Raw genomic sequence first — 20,557 nt, 5'->3', positions numbered from 1 at the left:
AAAAATGTTTTTAACTTGTAATTTTTCAAATCACCAACAACAATGAAAACCTGAAGGAATGAGACTCCAAAATAGTTACATTTCAGCGCCAGAGAGGTTGATTTGCAATAATTAACACATATCATGTCATTAAAAGGGTACTTAAAACTTGAAATAACTTGACATAACATTTTGTGGTGAGTTTAGTTCGAATCTACCACGCAAATACAGCAACTTCACGCCATTCAATGCATTGCAATGGTGAGCTAGGCAGCAAGATGCCATTTTTGCAAAGCTAAAGGCAGAGCAGCACAAAGTGGTGAGGGGAGGGAGCTGGAGAGGGAGAGCGGAGAGGGGAGAAAGAGAGGGAGGAGAGAGAGGGGGACAGGGAGGGGAGAGAAGAGAGGGGGAGAGGGAGAGGAGAGAGGTGATAGGGAAGGGAGGGAGGGGATGGGGGGGAGGGAGGGGATAGAGAGGGGAGGGAGAGGATGGGGAGGGGAGGGAGGGGATAGGGAGGGGAGGGAGGGGATAGGGAGGAGAAGGGGAAGGAAGGGAGGTTATGGAACTGGAGGGTGGGGGAGAGGGCAGGAAAGGGAAGAAGGAGGGGAGGGAGGGGGAAGAAGGAGGGGAGGGAGGGGGAAGGAGGGGAGGGAGGGGGAAGAAGGAGGGGAGGGAGGGGGAAGAAGGAGGGGAGGGAGGGGGAAGAGAAAGGGGGGAGTGAAGGGGGGAAGTGAGGGAGGGGTAGTGGGAAGTGAGGGAGGAGGAGAACGAAGGGAGGGAGGGAGGGTGAGGGACGGGAGGGAGGGGAAGGGAGGGGGAAAGGGCAGGAAGGGAAAGGAGAGGAGGGAGGGGGAAGAGGGAGGAGGAGGGGGCAAGAAAGGAGGGAGAGGGTGAGGGAGGGTTAGAGGGAGTAGAGGCAGGGGAGAGGTGTGGAGGGAGAGGTGTGGAGGGAGGGGTAAAGGGAGCAGGAAGGGAGAGGGAGGAGACGAGGAGGGGATTGGGGATGGGGAGAAGGGAGGGGGATGGGGAGAAGGGAGGGAGGGGGGTGGGGAGAAGGGAGGGAGGGGGATGGGGAGAAGGGAGGGAGGGGGATGGGGAGAAGGAAGGGAGGGAGGGGGAAGGGGAGGGGTGTGAGGGAGAGAGAGAGGGGAGAAGAGAGTGGGAGGGAGGAGAGGGAGGACAGGGCAGAAGAGAATGAAGGAGGGGTGGGCGAGAGGGACAGAGCGAGGAGAGGGAGAGGACAGGGAGGGAGAAGGGGAGAGGGGAAAAGGGAGGGGATGAAGAAGGGTGGAGGGGAGAGGGAGGGGAGGAAGGTGCAAGGAGGTGAGGGAGGGGAGTAGGGGTGGGGTGAGAGGTGAGGGGTGGGTGGTGAGGGAGGGAAGGGGTGGGGAGGTGAGGGAGGGAAGTGATGTGAGGATGGGGAGGGGGTGCGAGGGGAGGGGCGGGGTTGGGAGGGAGGGTAGTGGGGGATGGGCTAGGAGGGGATGAGATGGGAGCGGAGGGGATGGGAGGGCGGGGATGGGATGGAGGGGAGGTGGGCAGTGTTGGGAGGGGAGGGGAGAGAAGTGAGGGAGGGATGTGGAGGGAGGGGAGGTGAGTGAGGGGATGGGAGGAAGGGGAGGGAATGGGAGGGATATACACACCCTTGTTTTGCATGGCAATGGCTGGTGCGTACTAAGGACACCAGAAGTTTGGCTGAAACATTGCCTCACCAGGGAGAATGCTATATTTTCCCACCCCCCAGAAATATTTAAACTGTAATGTAAACTGCTGGAATGTAAACATGGAACATTGTTATAAAACATCCTTTCATGGAGGTCTGTGTGGTGCATAGAGAGTACCAGAACGGTGTGTGAAGCATATTTTAATCTATTACAAACTAGTTTATGCACAAGCAATGCAGTAAATGGTGAGCCTCACAAGTGCATACAAGTCTTGCCACTCCCATGAGCTGTCATAACTGTGATGCTGTTTAGGATACCTTCATACTCGTGCTATAAATCAATAGGACATGCAAAATGAGTGAGTTCAATTCACTGATTTCAGTATTACTCGTATCTCACATATCAATAAGGAACACCAAGTTATTCAGTGATTCAGCGCTCAATGGTGCAGAGTGTTGCAGCGCTACCTGCAATCCGAGCTCCCTTCAAGAATGGCTCGCTGTGGGAGCTCAGGATCACAGAATCACCCCTACTGTTTTTATAGTTTCTTTTATAGATGTACTAGGTAGCTCATGGTTATGAGCGCTCACCAACGTAGCAAGAATTTTTATTGGCACTTGTGAGGCTGGCCATTGCTCACCCATGACTACACAAGAATACAGGCATGTAAGAATGAGAAAAGCCAGTTCAGCCTGTTTGTTCAATCTGTTTTTGAGGTTCATCTACAGAATATTCTTATACCATTTCAATTTTCACCTTCCCCTGGCTTTCATGCCAAATTTGCCTCCCTCTATTGTCTCTTCATGATCTAAGTCGGCATTCAGTGTGCTAAGTGGCACTCTACTTAGCCTCATTTCTCAACTCCTTGGTTCAAGACTTGATACCATCCTCGAAACACTTCTGATGACTCTCTGTCATATTACACAGACCTCCATTAGGTACCTGCTATTCAGCTGTTACTAAATTATATTCGAGTAACATTATGCAAATTGCTCGACTAGAAAAATAAGCCTTCTTTCAAATGGAAAGATACATCAGTACACTGAATGTAGGATTTAGGATTAAGAGAAAAATTATGCCAAAGAAAGCGAGGACCATTTATAACCCCTCGACTGTTTGCGATAGATATTGTGGAGTTCCTTTTTTTAGCTTCATACTTTAAAAATAGTTCTTAAACTTATTAGTGTAAATCAAGCTGTGAGTTCCATTGGTACTCCCGTCTCCACTGAAAACAACAGGATCATCATCGGACATGTGAAGGTTCAACCATCTTGGGGAGGTGATGGTGATTGGGGGTGGGGGGGGTGGTGGAGATTAGCTGCTTTCTGAAGCCCTCCATTGTTTTCAGTGAGAGAATGTATTCGGACTGTGATGTGAACAGCATTGGTCAACTTCTGTCCTACCTTTCAGTCCCAGATGCAGCGCTTTTTCTCCCCTGCTTGTGGTTTCCAGACCTCTCCAAGGTCCTGAATATGATCCGAAAATAAAAGAAAAAAAGGAATACAGGGGAGAAAATAGAATGAATGAATAATGAAACAGAAGAAAACCCAAATCTGTTGGGATTAAAATATTACAACTAACAGCATAATAATGATGCAACATGTTAGATACAACACCAGGCTTAGTAATTAGACAAAATGTCAACAACACAAACTATAATTTAATTTTGTTGAATGATTTCTGTTATAAAGCTATATATAACATTGAATTGTTAATAAAATAATCAAGTCTTTAACAGCAGGGGTATGTTATGACTTAGTGCTCCCACCCTCAAGCATTCTGCAATAGGAGGGTACATCAGAGATTTGGGCTGGAGCTCAGTACACTCAATCTGCAATCTACACAACCTTCTAGTTATTCACGTTAATGGATAGGAAACCATGCGAGTCGTGAATTTGAAGATTTGCACCCAGAATTCTTGAGAAGCGCTCTTATCGCACAAGGCTCTGCACCGGGAGCGCTAGATCTTCGAATTTGCTGTTTGCAACAAACTGAAATCACCTAACAACACATTAGCAGGATCATTTTTCATAATTGGGCTCCCAGTGAGGAGTGCATGCCCAAACTCTCAATCGGTAATAGTGGGAGCAAATTTTTTGCAAAACCATCCCTCACATTTAATATGGGTGGGGAAGGGAAGAGAGTAAATACAAAATAAAATGAGTCGTTTTACTGATTAACATGACCACATGAGAAGAACTCTCTCAACACAAGTTTGTTGTAACAGGAATAATTTGTCTGGAAAATATTAAATATTATATTGGAGCAGAGTTTTAGAATTCCTTCTGCTGAAATAGCTATGTAACTATTGGCTTGCTTCATAGATTAATAAAAATCTTGCTCAAACTTGCTGTTATCCCAAGTGAAAGGGCCTTATTAAGATGAAATGAAACAGAACCAGTAGTCGCACAGTTTATTGCTGTTCCTGTGGAAAAGTGCCTGCTCGCCACTTGCTAACTTCCCACAGTAGGAGGATTGAAATCGGAAGCTCACTGTGTGGGGAATTGCAGCCACAGATCCATGTCCCTTTATTCCATGGTGCACCATTCCTGATCGTGGCGCTAAAGCAAGTCATTGGTTTTGATTGCGCCCCACAACATAAAGCACTGCTTCAGCGCATCAACGCTGTTTAAAAGAACAACCAGAGTAAAGCTCAAAATGGCCATATCCATTTTTAAATATTAGCCTCATAAGAATATTTAAAACCACAATAAATTATAAATTCGGCAACATCATTTACTTACATAAGCCTGATCACTTTTGTTAACCAATATTTTTGAAACAGTAGAGATCGAGATCTGTTTGAATCTAAATACACACTGCTGCTCTGCTGAATACTATGTTTATGTCAATAAACCCATTTTGCATGACTTTTAAAAAATTAATCTACTTGGAGAAAATTTCTGTATTGGAGAGATTTACTTAAATGGAAGGACAGTCCAAGAGGGAGTACTTCTGTAAAGTACCTGTCTTTTAAAACATATATGGCCAAAACATTTCTTTTTTTTAAAGACACATATTTTACCCTTATGGAGACTGTAAGAATATGGGTTTTTGAGGGATCAGACATTTCAAGAGTTAAATGACCCTAAGCTTTTTGTTAGAACGGCTGTTCTGCAGAATCCACAGCTTGCAGGTGCCGGGGTGTGTCATGGATAACCTTGTTTATGGCTGAATTGCCGCTGTTTTCGCTAGAAAGGCTGGGGAAGAGAACAGGGAGGCTCCAATCTCGCTTGGCCTGATCTCTTATCTGGTTCTTGTATGTAGGAAAGTGAGCCATCGGAACATAACCAACTAAATTCCTTTTACTAATTTTCAGTATTAAGATCTGCTAGACTGTAGATTAATTCTAAGATTGCCAGTTTATATTTTTTATTAAGTTTGTATTAATTTGGTCTTATTTCTGATAGTTAGGTTAAAGCATTTTAAAAACCAGACTCTAATTAGAACCCGTTGTCACCAAGGCCCTGGGTTACGTCATCACCATAGAAACAGAAAAAGCTTGTGCTCAGATAAGGGAAGGCCCAAGGCCTGTGCTGGCCACAGACTGTACCAGGCTCCTGATTGGGTAGAATGGGGGGTATGAGATACACATGATTGGATAGATCTTTCTGTAGTTCCGGTTCTTGGGGTATATCCTAGTGGGCTTGGGTCATTCTCAGGGTAGATGGGTCAGGAAGGGCACCGATCTAGACTGGTGTAAACGCATATGCGAGTAGAAGGAACGAGGAATGGGCCACAGCTACTACCCAAAGGACAGTTATAACGGGCCACATGATTCTTAATTGTACTTTGTAAACTGCTGCTCAAACTTATGCTTAAATAAAATCATAACTGTTACCAATATGGAGTCAGCTTCGAACCTTTGAACAGAGAAATTCCAGCCCTTGCATCATATTCACAGACACTTTTCCCTCTCTGCTGCAGGACAAGGTGGCTCATAACCACAGGCAGCAGGGGCTACCCACAGGGAGACAGGCACGCCTGCATGACTTTACCCTAGTGGAAGAGATGGTGCTGGAGATCATTGGAGCGGCCATTGTTGAGCCCGTGGTGAGCGGCGCGGCCAAAACACTGCAAGATGACGGTATCCTCCTTCTCACATCCCACAATCTCTTCTCACTGACAAGCTGCTGATGGTTTAAGCATGCACATCTTGCTCCCCCCAGCCCCCTGTCACCACAACCCTACCCTTCTGCCTTTCTCCTTTCAGATAGCCAAGAACTCCAACCAGGTCAGGCAGTGGTGGAGGAGCAGGAACTTCAAGAGGAAGAAGGCAGTGATGCTGAAGATAGCACCGTCACTCGATTTCACACTCCCAACCACCAGCTCAGACACTGACACTGCGCATACTTTAGAGGGTAGCATAGAGGCAGAATCTGCACGTGTGAGTCACTGGGCACGAGTGGGCTGCAGCCGGGGTGGGGGGGGGAGAATGGTAATGCAGGTGCCAGATCACCAGAGGGCGAAGTTGCACATGAGTTCTGCTGCAGAAGACTCAGATGAGGACATTGATGGGACGGCCTACAGAAGAATGCTGATGGGTAAGCACAACGAAATAGTTGGTGCATTGGAAGGCCTGGCAGAAAGCCTGAATGCAATGTCAAGGAGCATGGAGGTGTCCAACACCAACCTTGCATAGGGAAGTGGTGGGATAATCCATTAGCGCACTTGTGGACCCAACCATGATGCAACATCTGATGGCCGATGTTACAGCTTCTGTTGCAGCACAATCACAAGCCACCCAATGTCTGAGTGCTGCAGAGGAAGCTCAGACTGAAGTCATGCAAGTTCAGCTAGTTGCCACGTTAGCACAGGCAGCTGCTATCATGGCTGTGGTTGTCAGTGCTGAAAGGGGCTTGCAGTGTGTCACAGCAATCAGTCCTTCAACAGATTGCCCAAGGGGAGTGGCAGTGGCTCCGTGGAGCACGAAACTGCTGTCCTCTCTCAGGATGACAGCATTCATCCTCCCACCTCTGCCACTCTGCCAGTGCCCTTGCTTTTGCCTGTCAGCCCTGATTGCTGCCGCCAATGCCGACGTGGTACAATCCGAAGCTGGGCCTTATAAGCCCAGAGCAGCTCGACAACTTCAAATAAGATAACAGACCACCAAACACTTGTACAAACTCACTAAGAGCCAGTAGGAATCAATCAGCAACTAACCTGAAAGCACTTGATGATCCCTTTAAATAGCGCTGGTGGGGGATACTTCCTGCTGCTGAATGCATGTTCAGTAGTCCGAGGTTAAGAGAGGGCATTGAGGTTGAAATGGCAGCGCTGGCATCACGGTGATTGACGTCATGATCTGCGGACTCTGCATACTTCCGGCGCCCCTCCCGGCAGCCGCGCTAACAATCTAACCAAATTGGCATCCGGCGCGGCCTTCACTAGAAGCCATTTTGGACCCGAATCAGCACCCATAGCACCGAAAAAACGGGAGCTAAGGAGCCGAATTTAGCAGCAAAGAAGTTTGAGAAGTTGTGTGTGAAAGATTTATTGACGTTTTTGAGCACACCAGAAGGGGACTCGTATCAAAAGGCAACAGACTGGATCCAGAGCCAAATAGCTCTGGGGATAATCAATTAGATACAGGCAGGCAGTTGTTACACTATGCAGCCAACGTTAGCGTGCAGCGTGGGGACATAAGTAATAACAACTATCAGAGATGAAATAGAGGGGAAAAAGAATGCCAGCAGCTAAAAAACGATTGGGAAAAGGAATGCCAGCAGCTAGAAATCTGGAATGGTGAGCTAAGCTGTATGCTAACCAATGTTCCCGTTGATTTGTTTTGGGTGCGCAGCCCATTCGGTTGGGTTAGCATCTGTGGAGAGAGAAACAGAGTTAACATTTCAGGTCGATGACCTTTCATCAGAACTGATGAAAGATCATCGATCTGAACTCTGTTTCTCTCTCCACAGATGCTGCCTGACCTGCTGATTATCTCCATAACTTTCTGTTTTTATTTCAGATTTCCAGCATCCACAGTATTTTGTTTTAGTATCAGAAATTGTAAATTGTGTTGACAGAAAAAGCACTAAATTAATCTATGATGGAATAAAGACGGAGAAAAGTTAAAAATTCTGTCCGTTTTCTATTGTTACAAGTTCTTTTGCTTTCAACCTATTTCCCTTTAGAAAGCCTGTCTGAATGTCTTGGAGCCCACAAGCTGTGGGAGGCTCTGCCCTCTTTTCCCTTTTGTGTAAGAATGTTATGAAGGTTTTGCTTAAATGTGAAAACTATTTTTTTCTCCAGTTATATTCAGTATCTTTACAGTCATTTGGAAAGCCACCTGGAGAAAGACCAAGATGATGTCATTTACTTTTTTTGTAAGCACGTGCTACTTTGATTATTTTATCTGTTCTGTATTATGTTTTAGTTAATGAAATATTGGTCTGAATTAATTTGAAATAATTGAGGTTAGCTAACCTATTACAGTAAATTGTAAAAACCTGACTTTCATTGGAGCCACAGTGAAGTTCTGGTTGTTGTAAATTATGTAGAAGTCTCTAGTTCCGGACATGAGACTGTCACATATGAAAACTGATGGTTTTGAATTTCTTAAATGTTTAATGATTTGAATTGGAATTTTGGGACATTTGAGGTAATTCTGCTTGTTTAATCATCTTAGTTGTACTGGAAAATCTTGGGTTTGGAAACCTCTTTAAAAAACATACTAAAATGCTGTCTTCCCTGATGAGGATTTTTTTTTAAGTTCCTAAGGATAACATTTTTGTACAGATTTTAAAAGGTACAAAGACTTGGAAAGAACGTAAAATGCCGTTTGGTTCTTCTTCGATCGGGAAAGTTTTAAAATTTCCGTGAAATGACGCAATTGCGTCTGACGATATAAACATACAAAGAAGTTAATCCTTTCTGCTGACAACTTTTTAAAATTCACCACAACAACTTTTGTATTGCTGACTGTAAATTTATATGTTGGGCAATTAAATTTTGTGTTTCTAAAATGACATAAGGAAATTACGATTTGACAAATTAATCCCTTGGGCTCTAAGCAGAGCCACAATGGATTCTCTGTTTTGCTTTTAAACAGGTGACCATGGCTTTCCAGACCACATGAATATTGATAGCATAGCAAGAGATCCACCAGTTTTAAGAATTTAAGAACCTATCTGCAGAAATCAAATGTCACAGCATGGTGACGATTTGGACTAAAGGCTTTGCCTTTCAAAGACTTGGCCTTAACCCATTCAGGGTGATTTGTTATGAGATAGAGTGCTCGAGAAGGGGAGATATGGATGTAACCTCCAAACTAAGTGCAAGCACTAGTACGATAGCAAAATACTGCAGATGCTGGAAATCCGAAATAACAACAGAAAATGCTGGAAAAACTCAGCAGGCCAGGCAACATCCGTAGAGAGAAATTTGAGTTGACGTTTCGGGTCAAAACCCTTTTTCAAAACTGGAAAGAAAATAAAATAGATCGAAGGCAGGGCTGTGATCGAACAAAAGAAGTAAAAGAGACAATAAAAGGTATTCGAAACCTGACGAGATGGTAATAGGCCGGTGGAGACAAAAGGCAGCTGAGATTAGGTGTGAAGTGTACTGGCAGGGTAAGAGACAGCTGCCAGGTGGGAGAGAGAAACAAAAGGAAAGGAGGGGGGGCGGAAGGAAGACCCAAAACAAAGGGGTGGAAAAAATTATAAGTAAAAAAGTAATAGGGGCCGAGGTTATGATCTGAAATTGTTGAACTCGATATTGAGTCCGGAAGGCTGAAAAGTGCCTAATCGGAAGATGTCTTTAATGTGAAACTGCCTTGTAAGACCACCGAGCCTGGGTATCACTTGTTTTTTTAATTGGAATTGATCAGATAAATTGATAAAAAAATAAAATTGATACGAGTTGCTGTTTCAAGCACTTGAGAAGGGAAAATCTACCTGAAGTTTAAAGGGATAATCAAATTTTCATTAAAAGAAACTGGTGAAAAGCAGTCTAGATGGCCCTGTCAATTCCTGTGTATCAAGAAAGTAAGTTTGGGGGGGAAATTAAATTGAACAGTGTCAGACCTGTCAGTCTAACAGCACTGCTATTTGGATTTGGGATCATTTCGAAATGGTAAAATGGACTCAGGCACAATATAGTGGGTTATTTTTAGGAAATAAAAGGTCCTCTAAAATAAAGAATAAACAAACCAAATAATAACTGGGAACGTTTGATTTATTGAAAGATATTATGAGAATATTGTATTGGACAGTAAAGTTCCTCCAGGGCTCATGAATGAGATAAAATGGTAATAAATGGTAATCATTGTGTAAAATTGAATGAGAGGACGTGATTGAGGATATAAGATAGAAACAGGAAAATTACACCACCAAATGGGAATTGTTCTGAACTAATTTTCTTGTTGAACTGAAATAAATCACCTGGGCGCAATTCACCAAAAGATATCGATCTGGTATCAACGTACATTCTAGTGGAAGTCAGGATAGTGTAGGTAAGAATAGTAAATTGATAGCTTTCTCTTGGAGACGTTTGTGTCCTTGCCTATGAACATTTTACAAAAACTGCATCTGACAGCCTGGCCACTACCTGAGACATCGGGTGAGAGATAAGCAAAGATCTCCAGACACCGCAACCACCCCCCCCCACCCGATCTTTTGATAAGATTACCTGAAAGCCCTAGAATGGCTTGTATCAGATGCCATGTGTGGCATGATATTGGGATAACGGGGTGTGTGTGCAAATGTGATTTGTTACGTGTGAGGCAACTAGCATGCAGAAATGCAGGGTGAATTAGCACTGAAGAACGAGTCTCAGACATGCTCAGATAGTTGACAACAGCACAACATGAAATGGTTAATGTGGCTCAGCAGAGTGAGACCACTTTTTAAATCACCAAGGCACTGACATACACGCCATCGAGAAACTATCTAATTAATGAAACAATCAGGATAGAGTTGAACAAATTGCTACCTGTCAGAAGGATTGAAATTGAAGTGGAGAAGGACATAGAATTTGAATTGGGAAAATTGAGTGTTAGGGAGAAATAATACTTAATAAGAATTATTCACAAAATGGATACAGGTAAAGGGAGAGCTGGAGAATCTTTTAAGTCCATGATTTACTGATGATATTGTAAACTGTAGCTTTCTGTACAATGTATTATGATTTTCTTTGTCTGTACCATGATCTGTTGCTTGAAATGTATGTATTTAGTTGACGTGCTAAAACTCAGAATTAATGGCCCTTCTGCAGGAGGATAAGAAATAGGATTGAGTGATGGCTTGGAGATAGCTGCTCCCTCTCAAGGCGGCGACTGTAAGAATATGGGCTTTTGTGGGTATTTTAAGGGATCAGGCATTGCAAGAGTTAAATGACCCCAAACTTTTTGTTAGAATGGCTGTCTGCAAAACCCACAGCTTGCAGATGCTGGGGTGCATCATGGATGGCCTTGCTTATGGCTGAATTGCCCTTGTCTTTGCTAGAAAGCTAGGGAAGAGAACAGGGAGATTCCGATCAGTCTTGGCCTTATCTCTTATCTCATTCTTCCATGTGGGAAAGTGAGCTATTGGACATAACCAACTAAATTCCTTTTACTAATTTTCAGTATTAAGATCTGCTAGACCATAGTTTAATTCTAAGATTGCCAGTTTATAGTTTTTATTAAAGTTTGTATTAATTTGGTCTTATTTCTGCTAGAATTAGGTTAAAGCATGTTAAAAACCAGACTCTAATTAGAACCCGTTGTCACCAAGATCCTGGATTACGTCATTACCATGGAAACAGAAAAAGCTTGTGCTCAGATAAGGCCTGTGCTATGCCGGGCTCCTGATTGGGTAGAATGGGGGGTATGGGAGAAACATGATTGGATAGATCTTTCTGTAGATCCGGTTCTTGGGGTATATCCTAGTGGGCTTGGGTCATTCTCAGGGTAGAAGGATCAGGAAGGGCACCGATCTGGATGGGTGTAAACGTATATGCGAGTAGAAGGAACAAGGAATGGGCCACAGCTACTATCCAAAGGACAGTTATAATGGGTAATATGATTCTTAATTGTACTTTCTAAACTGCTGCTCAAATACAGGTAGACTATCCTTTATCCGAACTTCCGAAAACCGAAAACCTCTAAAAACCGAAAGTTTTTTCGTTCAGCGTAAGTCGTGCGCACGACATGACCAGAGTGGCGCACGACTTACGCTGAGCAGGGCAGAGGGTCACAGAGTTCCCTCCTGGGTAGGAGATTGCAGGCCGAGCCGGGCAGTGTGAAGGAGGTACAGGGAGAGTGAACCCAACAATACAGCGGCCCGTCCGATAGCTGCAAGGGCCCGTCCGATATTCTTTTCTCCCCCCCACACCCGACCCGACCCCCGCGATATTCTTTTCTCCCCCCCCACCCGACCCGACCCGAACCGCGGCCCGTCCGATATTCTTTTCTCCCCCCCGACCCGAACCGCGGCCCGTCCGATATTCTTTTCTCCCCCCCCCGACCTGAACTGCGGCCCGTCCGATATTCTTTTTCCCCCCCCCACCCGACCCCCGACCCGATTTGCGGGCCAGCTTAGTAGGAGTCAGCCGATATCCGGCTTTCCAGAGAAGCAGGAAGGGGAATGAGACACGGAACAGTCGCAAGAGGTAGCCTGAACTTTTAAAATTTATATTAAATACAAATTTCCCAGTCTTATAATAATACCTTCTGAAATCCGAAAAATTCCGAAAACCGAAACTCAGCTGGTCCCAAGGCTTTCGGATAAGGGATAGTGTACCTGTACTGTAATGTATTATCTCACTTATGCTTAATAAAATTATAACTGTTCCCAATATGGAGTCAGCTTCGAACTTTTGAAGAGACAGTCCTAAGGGACTCCAATTTTTCCTTACAAGGCTTGCCATGTGGGGTGCTTGGTGATGTATGGGGACGAGGTGCTTGCAGCCTAGAGTGGCTGTCCTGATTGTAAATTGCTGCACAATGGGCTACAGGAAGCCCCCAGCTGGGTACTGCTGTGTCAGACCCCGGTGCACCCCTTTTTAAAAAGCATGTCCGATCAGTAGGGGGAGGGGGGCACAAAGTATTCAGAGCATGTTACTTTAATACTATGTTGCACTTATTAAAAGTTGTCAGAAGAGAATTCATGGCCCCGACGTACAGTGTTCACAGATCAGCAGAGGCGACTACCAGGTAACAGTTGACAATGGGCTTGTGTTGCGGCTGCGCACACGGCCCATTCGTGTTCAGCAAAATTTTAAAGATTAAAAAATATATACATTGGCCACCAGTCTCCCACTGTGGGAGGTCCCAAAGCCCCCATACCGGCACAACTCCCCAGTGGTATCCCATATCTAAGTGGCCCTGAGGCCAGAAATATGGCCGAGATCAGAGGGGTATCTCTGGGGCAGGTGGGAGTCCCATCCCAATGGATATGTACCCCAATCGAAGGTGGGGGGCGGGGGGGGGAGTAGAAATTATAGGTCTGTAACATAAATGCATCATGGAGTGTATTACTGAGCCATAAAGAATGGGAAGTCCCAGGCTTGATCCCTGGCCTATGCTGAGTTAGCCGATCTCAGGTTAATGTCAGCAGAAACAAATCAATTGGCCTCAGGATACCTGTGAATGAGAAGGGGGAAAAAAATCAGCTGTGCCCAGTCTCAGAAATGAAAACTACTAGACACTTTAAGCTGCGATTTTAACTTGGGGCTCAAATCAATCGACCTCGGCAACATGAGGCTCAGGAGATTTCAACTATCGGGCCTCATCTGCATAGGCCTAGTTAGTCACCCACCCGAAATCGTTGGGAAGCGGTAACGCACCAACAGGCGGGCGCTGAATGTCAGGCAGCAGGAGGCTGATGTCAGGGTCAAAAGGAAGTCTCTGCCTCTCAGATAAGGGAGGGGCTCACAATCAGGGTGGGGCAGTAGAGGCCTTGCGGGGCCTGCAGGAGCACTTTCTCCTCCTGTCCCCACAAGGAAAGTAAAAAAGTAAAATGACTTACTGCTAGGGCCTCTTCTGGCTCTGACTCTGTGTCCCACTAGGTTGGCTTGATGGGAAAGCCACAATGCTCCCGTCCCCCCCCAAGGCCTCTGGTTAAAATGGCAGTTGGGCCCCATTGACATAACTGGAGCTCAACCTACATATTTAAAGAAGGATTCTGCCGGTTTCCAGTGGGTGTCTTTTATGCCTGCTCAGGAAAGCAGGTTAAAATTGGAACGTGCATGGAGAGAGCAGCAAGTCAGTTCCCTGGGCAATTTTAACTGCATACCATTCTGCCAAGTGGGCAGGGTTAAAATTGCCTCTTTTGGGTGAGGTACAACAGACCCACCACTGCTTGTGGGAAGAGTCTCCAGAATAAGTTAGCACCTTCATACAAAGAAGGGCTAGAGAAAAACATTACAACAACAACTTGCATTTATATATTTTTAACAGGAAAAGTAATGTGACCAAATATTTCTGATCAAATCTTATTTGAAAGACATAGATTAACACAGAGGAAAACTGCATATATAATACAGGACAGAACAGCATGGGGGCAGAAATACCAAAGGCATCTCAATTGTGTTGAGTAATGAAAACTAATGAAAATGAAATAACATAATTGGACAGTAGTAAAACACTGCAACCTCATGAATCTGTTCCAGCATTAACAGAAAGTAATTCAAATCATTTAAACAAACTTAACGTAAAATATCTGACAACGAATTCAGCCTTATTGCTGAAATGATAAACGGTGACAACACTTGAGTTCTCCCTAGACCTATTATTAGTTTTGCTTCTAACCAAATTAGAAAGACATTTGGCTTTTGTGCTCCTGTTACACAATGATATGCAGGCATCAAATGGAGTCCACACTAAAAGCACTGTACAGGTCTTTATGTTTTTTGTTGGTGTATTCTGTAATCCTTGCTGGATGGGATCACAGTTTGGAGAATCCATGCTACAAGCCTACCTCCAATTCATGTTCCTGTGGAGCAAGGTTCCCTGCTGAGAGTGTAGTTGCTGATTTTTTGTATCATAGAACAGCTAGATTTAGTAAGGATATTGCATTGGATTTAATGAGGATATTGTATTGGGTTTAATGAGGATATTGCATTGGATTTAATGAGGATATTGTATTGGGTTTAATGAGGATATTGTATTGGGTTTATTGAGGATATTGTATTGGGTTTAATGAGGATATTGCATTGGATTTAATGAGGATATTGTATTGGGTTTATTGAGGATATTGTATTGGATTTAATGAGGATATTGTATTGGATTTAATGAGGATATTGTATTGGGTTTAATGAGGATATTGTATTGGGTTTAATGAGGATATTGTATTGGATTTAATGAGGATATTGCATTGGATTTAATGAGGATATTGTATTGGGTTTATTGAGGATATTGTATTGGGGTTAATGAGGATATTGTATTGGGTTTATTGAGGATATTGTATTGGATTTAATGAGGATATTGTATTGGGTTTAATGAGGATATTGTATTGGATTTAATGAGGATATTGTATTGGGTTTAATGAGGATATTGTATTGGGTTTAATGAGGATATTGTATTGGGTTTATTGAGGATATTGCATTGGATTTAATGAGGATATTGTATTGGATTTAATGAGGATATTGTATTGGATTTAATGAGGATATTGCATTGGATTTAATGAGGATATTGTATTGGTTTATTGAGGATATTGTATTGGGTTTATTGAGGATATTGTATTGGATTTAATGAGGATATTGCATTGGATTTAATGAGGATATTGTATTGGGTTTAATGAGGATATTGCTTTGGATTTAATGAGGATATTGTATTGGGTTTATTGAGGATATTGTATTGGGTTTAATGAGGATATTGTATTGGGTTTAATGAGGATATTGTATTGGATTTAATGAGGATATTGTATTGGATTTAATGAGGATATTGCATTGGATTTAATGAGGATATTGTATCGGGTTTAATGAGGATATTGCATTGGATTTAATGAGGATATTGTATTGGGTTTATTGAGGATATTGTATTGGATTTAATGAGGATATTGTATTGGGTTTATTGAGGATATTGTATTGGGTTTAATGAGGATATTGTATTGGGTTTAATGAGGATATTGTATTGGATTTAATGAGGATATTGCATTGGATTTAATGAGGATATTGTATTGGGTTTAATGAGGATATTGTATTGGGTTTAATGAGGATATTGGATTGATTTAATGAGGATATTGCATTGATTTAATGAGGATATTGTATTGGGTTTATTGAGGATATTGTATTGGGTTTATTGAGGATATTGTATTGGTTTAATGAGGATATTGTATTGGGTTTATTGAGGATATTGTATTGGATTTAATGAGGATATTGTATTGGGTTTAATGAGGATATTGTATTGGATTTAATGAGGATATTGTATTGGGTTTAATGAGGATATTGTATTGGGTTTAATGAGGATATTGCATTGGATTTTATGAGGATATTGTATTGGGTTTATTGAGGATATTGCATTGGATTTAATGAGGATATTGTATTGGATTTAATGAGGATATTGCATTGGATTTAATGAGGATATTGTATTGGTTTATTGAGGATATTGTATTGGGTTTATTGAGGATATTGTATTGGATTTAATGAGGATATTGCATTGGATTTAATGAGGATATTGCATTGGATTTAATGAGGATATTGTATTGGGTTTAATGAGGATATTGCTTTGGATTTAATGAGGATATTGTATTGGGTTTATTGAGGATATTGTATTGGGTTTAATGAGGATATTGTATTGGGTTTAATGAGGATATTGTATTGGATTTAATGAGGATATTGTATTGGATTTAATGAGGATATTGCATTGGATTTAATGAGGATATTGTATTGGGTTTAATGAGGATATTGCATTGGATTTAATGAGGATATTGTATTGGGTTTATTGAGGATATTGTATTGGATTTAATGAGGATATTGTATTGGGTTTATTGAGGATATTGTATTGGGTTTAATGAGGATATTGTATTGGGTTTAATGAGGATATTGTATTGGATTTAATGAGGATATTGCATTGGATTTAATGAGGATATTGTATTGGGTTTAATGAGGATATTGTATTGGGTTTAATGAGGATATTGGATTGGATTTAATGAGGATATTGCATTGATTTAATGAGGATATTGTATTGGGTTTATTGAGGATATTGTATTGGATTAAGTAAAGATATTGCATTGGTGTTTGCTGTGTTTACTTCATTGTGAAAAACCTTTATTCCAGGGTGACTGAATTATGGAGTCCTTCTCACAACTGAAGTAAAGTCCAGTAATTCACCACTGCCACAGAATCCTTTACTTATTCTAGACCCATTAATATTTAAATAGCAGCACATTTTCTAAAAGGGACATTTGATAGCTTTTTAAACATTTCTTGCTCAACTCAGAGGTGCCAGTTAGGACAGTAATTTATGAGCTGTGATCTGGTATTTTTTTTCTTGTTATTTTAGTATCTGTTTCTCAATCTCTGGTGTAAGACTGTGGCGAGGAGGTGTCACAGATGCACTGTCAAGCTTGAAATGTTTTGGTTTTTTAAATTTTCCTTATTCTAACGAATGCTGGAGTACCTTTCCAGGGCATCTGCGATTCTTCGGTACCCCTTCCTGTGAAAGACAAACTGTGTGTGTTGGTCGACTATTTATTCATGAAAGGCATCTAAGCCAAGCCCAATCCTGTACTCACTTGATATCCACATGTGCTCACTTTCCAACAGTGGCCACCAGATAATGGCCTGTAATTTGCAGTCAGCAGCGAAGCAAAGGCATATTCGTTACTGGCCCCGAAGTAAGCTTCCCACAAAGATCTCACCATCTCTGTGGCGAGAAGTTCAGCTTTCCCGACATTAAGTTGAAATCAGTGTAAGTTAATGTGAGCTTGTACATCAACAAGCTGTCTAGGCAGCCAATCACAACGCAGAATTCTCACAGACAGGGAACCAGAAAGTGAATAAGCTCCTTTGATTCTAACTTTTTAAAAATGTTAGAAAGTAAAACAAAGATTGGGGCTCTCACATGGGGTAAAGGCAAACTGGAAATAAGGATGAACAAACCTCTTAAAAAAATTAAAACTTTTTTTTAAAGTTTACAAAAATGTTTAATTTTTTTTTAATGGATAAATTTGACACTCCACAAAATTTAAATTAATTTTTCAGGGCCATAATCTTTGTTTAGCAGTCAATACGCTGTTAAAACCCCAGTTACACATAATCCAAAAGGGTCTAACTTTCAATGGGGTATTTAACAGCGATATTACTGCAGAAAAGGCAACGTTTTCTTCAGTTTCTCTGATTGCCAGCTCTGGGGGGGGGGGGGGGGGGTGGGGGAAGGGGGCAGTGAATGACTGACAGCAACTTCAGGATTTCCATGTTAGGATGCCCATGCGCTATATCCTGACATTGCGGTCAGTTTCAAAGGGGTAATAACAGTGAACACTGTTCATTCGCTGTTATTACCCACTGCAAATTCCGGGTCAATAATTAGGAGCAGGAGCTCTGGTGATTATTTCCCTCTCTAGCTCAGAGGAGCTGAGGACAATCGTAGTGTCCTACTGCTAACTCAGCAAAGGCCAAGGGTTGAATCGGAGACCTTCATGGTCTGTATAGCTCCATACTACATCATACATAAATGAAAGCATTAAACCATTCAGCAGCTTTTTTAAACTACCATTTAGCCATGACATATTGCAGTTAGGATGATAGTCACTGTAATGGGAATATGTAATAAAACAAATGTAACAGACATCACAAAAATACTTAGGAGGATAAGATTGAGGCATTGTAATTTATCGGATCCCAAAATTATCCCTGCCTACACTTGAGACTTAAACTGTAGATAAAGAAGAAAACAAAATTGCTTTACTCTCATCAATCTGTTGCTAGGTGAGATTTTAACAGTAATGTATTTCTTGCTCTGTTTCCACTGTATTTGGTCTATAATCTGCAGTCTCTCATTGAAATACCTCTGTGCTGCTTTGCGTTTAGCACTCAGATGGTTTTTGCTGTCCTGTTTAGGAATGACAGACTCCAGCGTCCTGCTTCTTCACAACAACAATCAACGAGACACATGAAGTGGGGAGGAAGAGGGGAACCAGACAGAAGAGAGAGAGAAAAATAGAGTCACATGCAGTGAAGGAAAGATCGGAGTTTGGCAAAGTAAGAAAGTAAGCTCTAGAGAAAAAGTGAGACTCTGAATTGAGGCTACTACTAACCAGTAAGGAACGCAGTACTTTAGGGACATCGAGGTCATTTTAACTGTTATCAGCTGCCCGTTTTACATCTCCTCCAATTTTCTTTTCCGGAAAAGTCAATGGAAAAGAAAATCGGGCAGGTTATAAGACGGGCGGCCAATTCATTATCACCCAATTTTCACCCAACAATAAAACTAAAAATGACTCCCATCAAGGGCTTTGTTTGGTGTTCTCTGTGAATGTTCTTTTTAAGGATTTTTTTTTTGTAATTGGTGAATTTTGTTTACTAAGATGAGGGGATATGTGTGCAACCCAATCAATGGCAGCATCACGCACTGCCAGATTAGGTACAGCACAGTTTGATGCACAGTAAAGCTTCCTCTACTCTGCCCCAATAACATGCCTCAACCCCAGTCTCAGAATAACACCTGTAACTGTGTGGCATTTTCAGTATTTCAGATAAGCCATGCTTTAGCCTCTCTGAGTGAGATTTCCAATTTAGGGGGAGTGTTGTACTGTGGGTCCATGCACACTGAGAACTGGGTAAAGCTGCCCAAGAGCATGTGATCGGTCACCCAATCAGTCTGTCTTGGACTCGAACGCAAGAGTCCCAGAGGTGAAAGACCAGTGTGGTAACCAATTGCCCAAGACAGGCAGAAGCACAATTAAAATTACAACGTGTCATCATCAAAAGTATTCAAATTAACCCTTATTTTAAAAAAATACTCTGCCAGTGCATGAATTACAATAATATTTAGAATTTGCAGAGAAGAACACTGGTATAGAATAGAAAACTAAGAGAAGCATCACTATAAGTTATGGACTACAGAAAGACAAACAACACACAAGCGAAATGGACAATGGAATAAATGCCTCTGGGTGACAAACATGTTGTGATGCAAACATCAGATAATGAAGCTGTGTCACCTCTCTAAGTACTGGGGCACTTAATATGGACCAGATCTTACTTCAGTCCTCTCTTCGCTAACCACCCATCTCCTAATCCAATTACCTCCTACAAGAATGATTTTCTCCATAATTATGAAAAAATATTGCAAATTGATTTAATTTTCAATATGGTTGTACAGTACGTCAGAACAATAGCTTTTATGATTTAAAAAGGTGCATCTGAAACAAATAATAAATTAATTTTCCCGCTTGGTCATTTTAATCCATGTTTGACTTGAGAATAGAATTGTGTCAATTGGAACTGTTTATTGTATACCACAAAAATTCAGATGCTAGGAAGATCATATCACGTTAATCAAAAAAAAACAGCTTTAACAGGAATCTGAAATTAAAGGGCAAGTCTCACTATACAACCTCCTTTAATGGGCCACAGTCTCCATGCAGAAAAGTGCCCAGAAAACCTTTTTTTGTGGAGATGAACAGGAGCTGTGCCTTATTATTCACGTGCAAATGATGCATAGATGGATTTTATGTCTTGCATCACATCTTGGAATGTCTAACGAAATGAAAAAGGGTTCATCACACAATTTTGTCATGGAGACTATAACCCCTCTTAAAAAATCAAATAGTCATGTTGTATTATAAACAATGCAAGTTGCCTTGTGGATTGGTCAATCCAACTTGGTGTTTTTTAAATAATTTTGTTTCAAGAGCATGTGATGAAATCACTGGGGGCACTGACTTGAATCTGTCACTGTGGCATATGCTGTAAGGAGGTCAATTAACATACAACCTTGGATTAAAAACCATGGGGTGAATTTTAACCCCCAAAAAACGAGCGGCTTT

The 20,557-nt window shown here is 42.0% G+C and overlaps 1 protein-coding gene across 16 annotated transcripts in view; it reads right to left on the bottom strand.

The window, feature by feature from the left end:
* rims1a (regulating synaptic membrane exocytosis 1a) overlaps positions 1 to 20,557 on the bottom strand; it is a 1,194,810-nt gene that overhangs the window by 249,672 nt on the left and 924,581 nt on the right. For all 16 annotated transcript variants that reach the window (XM_085996611.1, XM_085996612.1, XM_085996615.1 and 13 more), the window contains one exon: positions 3,047 to 3,109. In XM_085996611.1, coding sequence (XP_085852737.1) covers positions 3,047 to 3,109 — 63 coding nt within the window. The remainder of the gene's footprint in view (positions 1 to 3,046; positions 3,110 to 20,557) is intronic.

This window comes from Somniosus microcephalus, chromosome 9, assembly GCF_052327205.1.
Source record: "Somniosus microcephalus isolate GS21.2 chromosome 9, FLI_Smic_1.0, whole genome shotgun sequence".
NCBI classification, from domain to species: Eukaryota; Metazoa; Chordata; class Chondrichthyes; order Squaliformes; family Somniosidae; genus Somniosus; species Somniosus microcephalus.
This window is presented reverse-complemented; position numbering and strand designations above follow the sequence as displayed.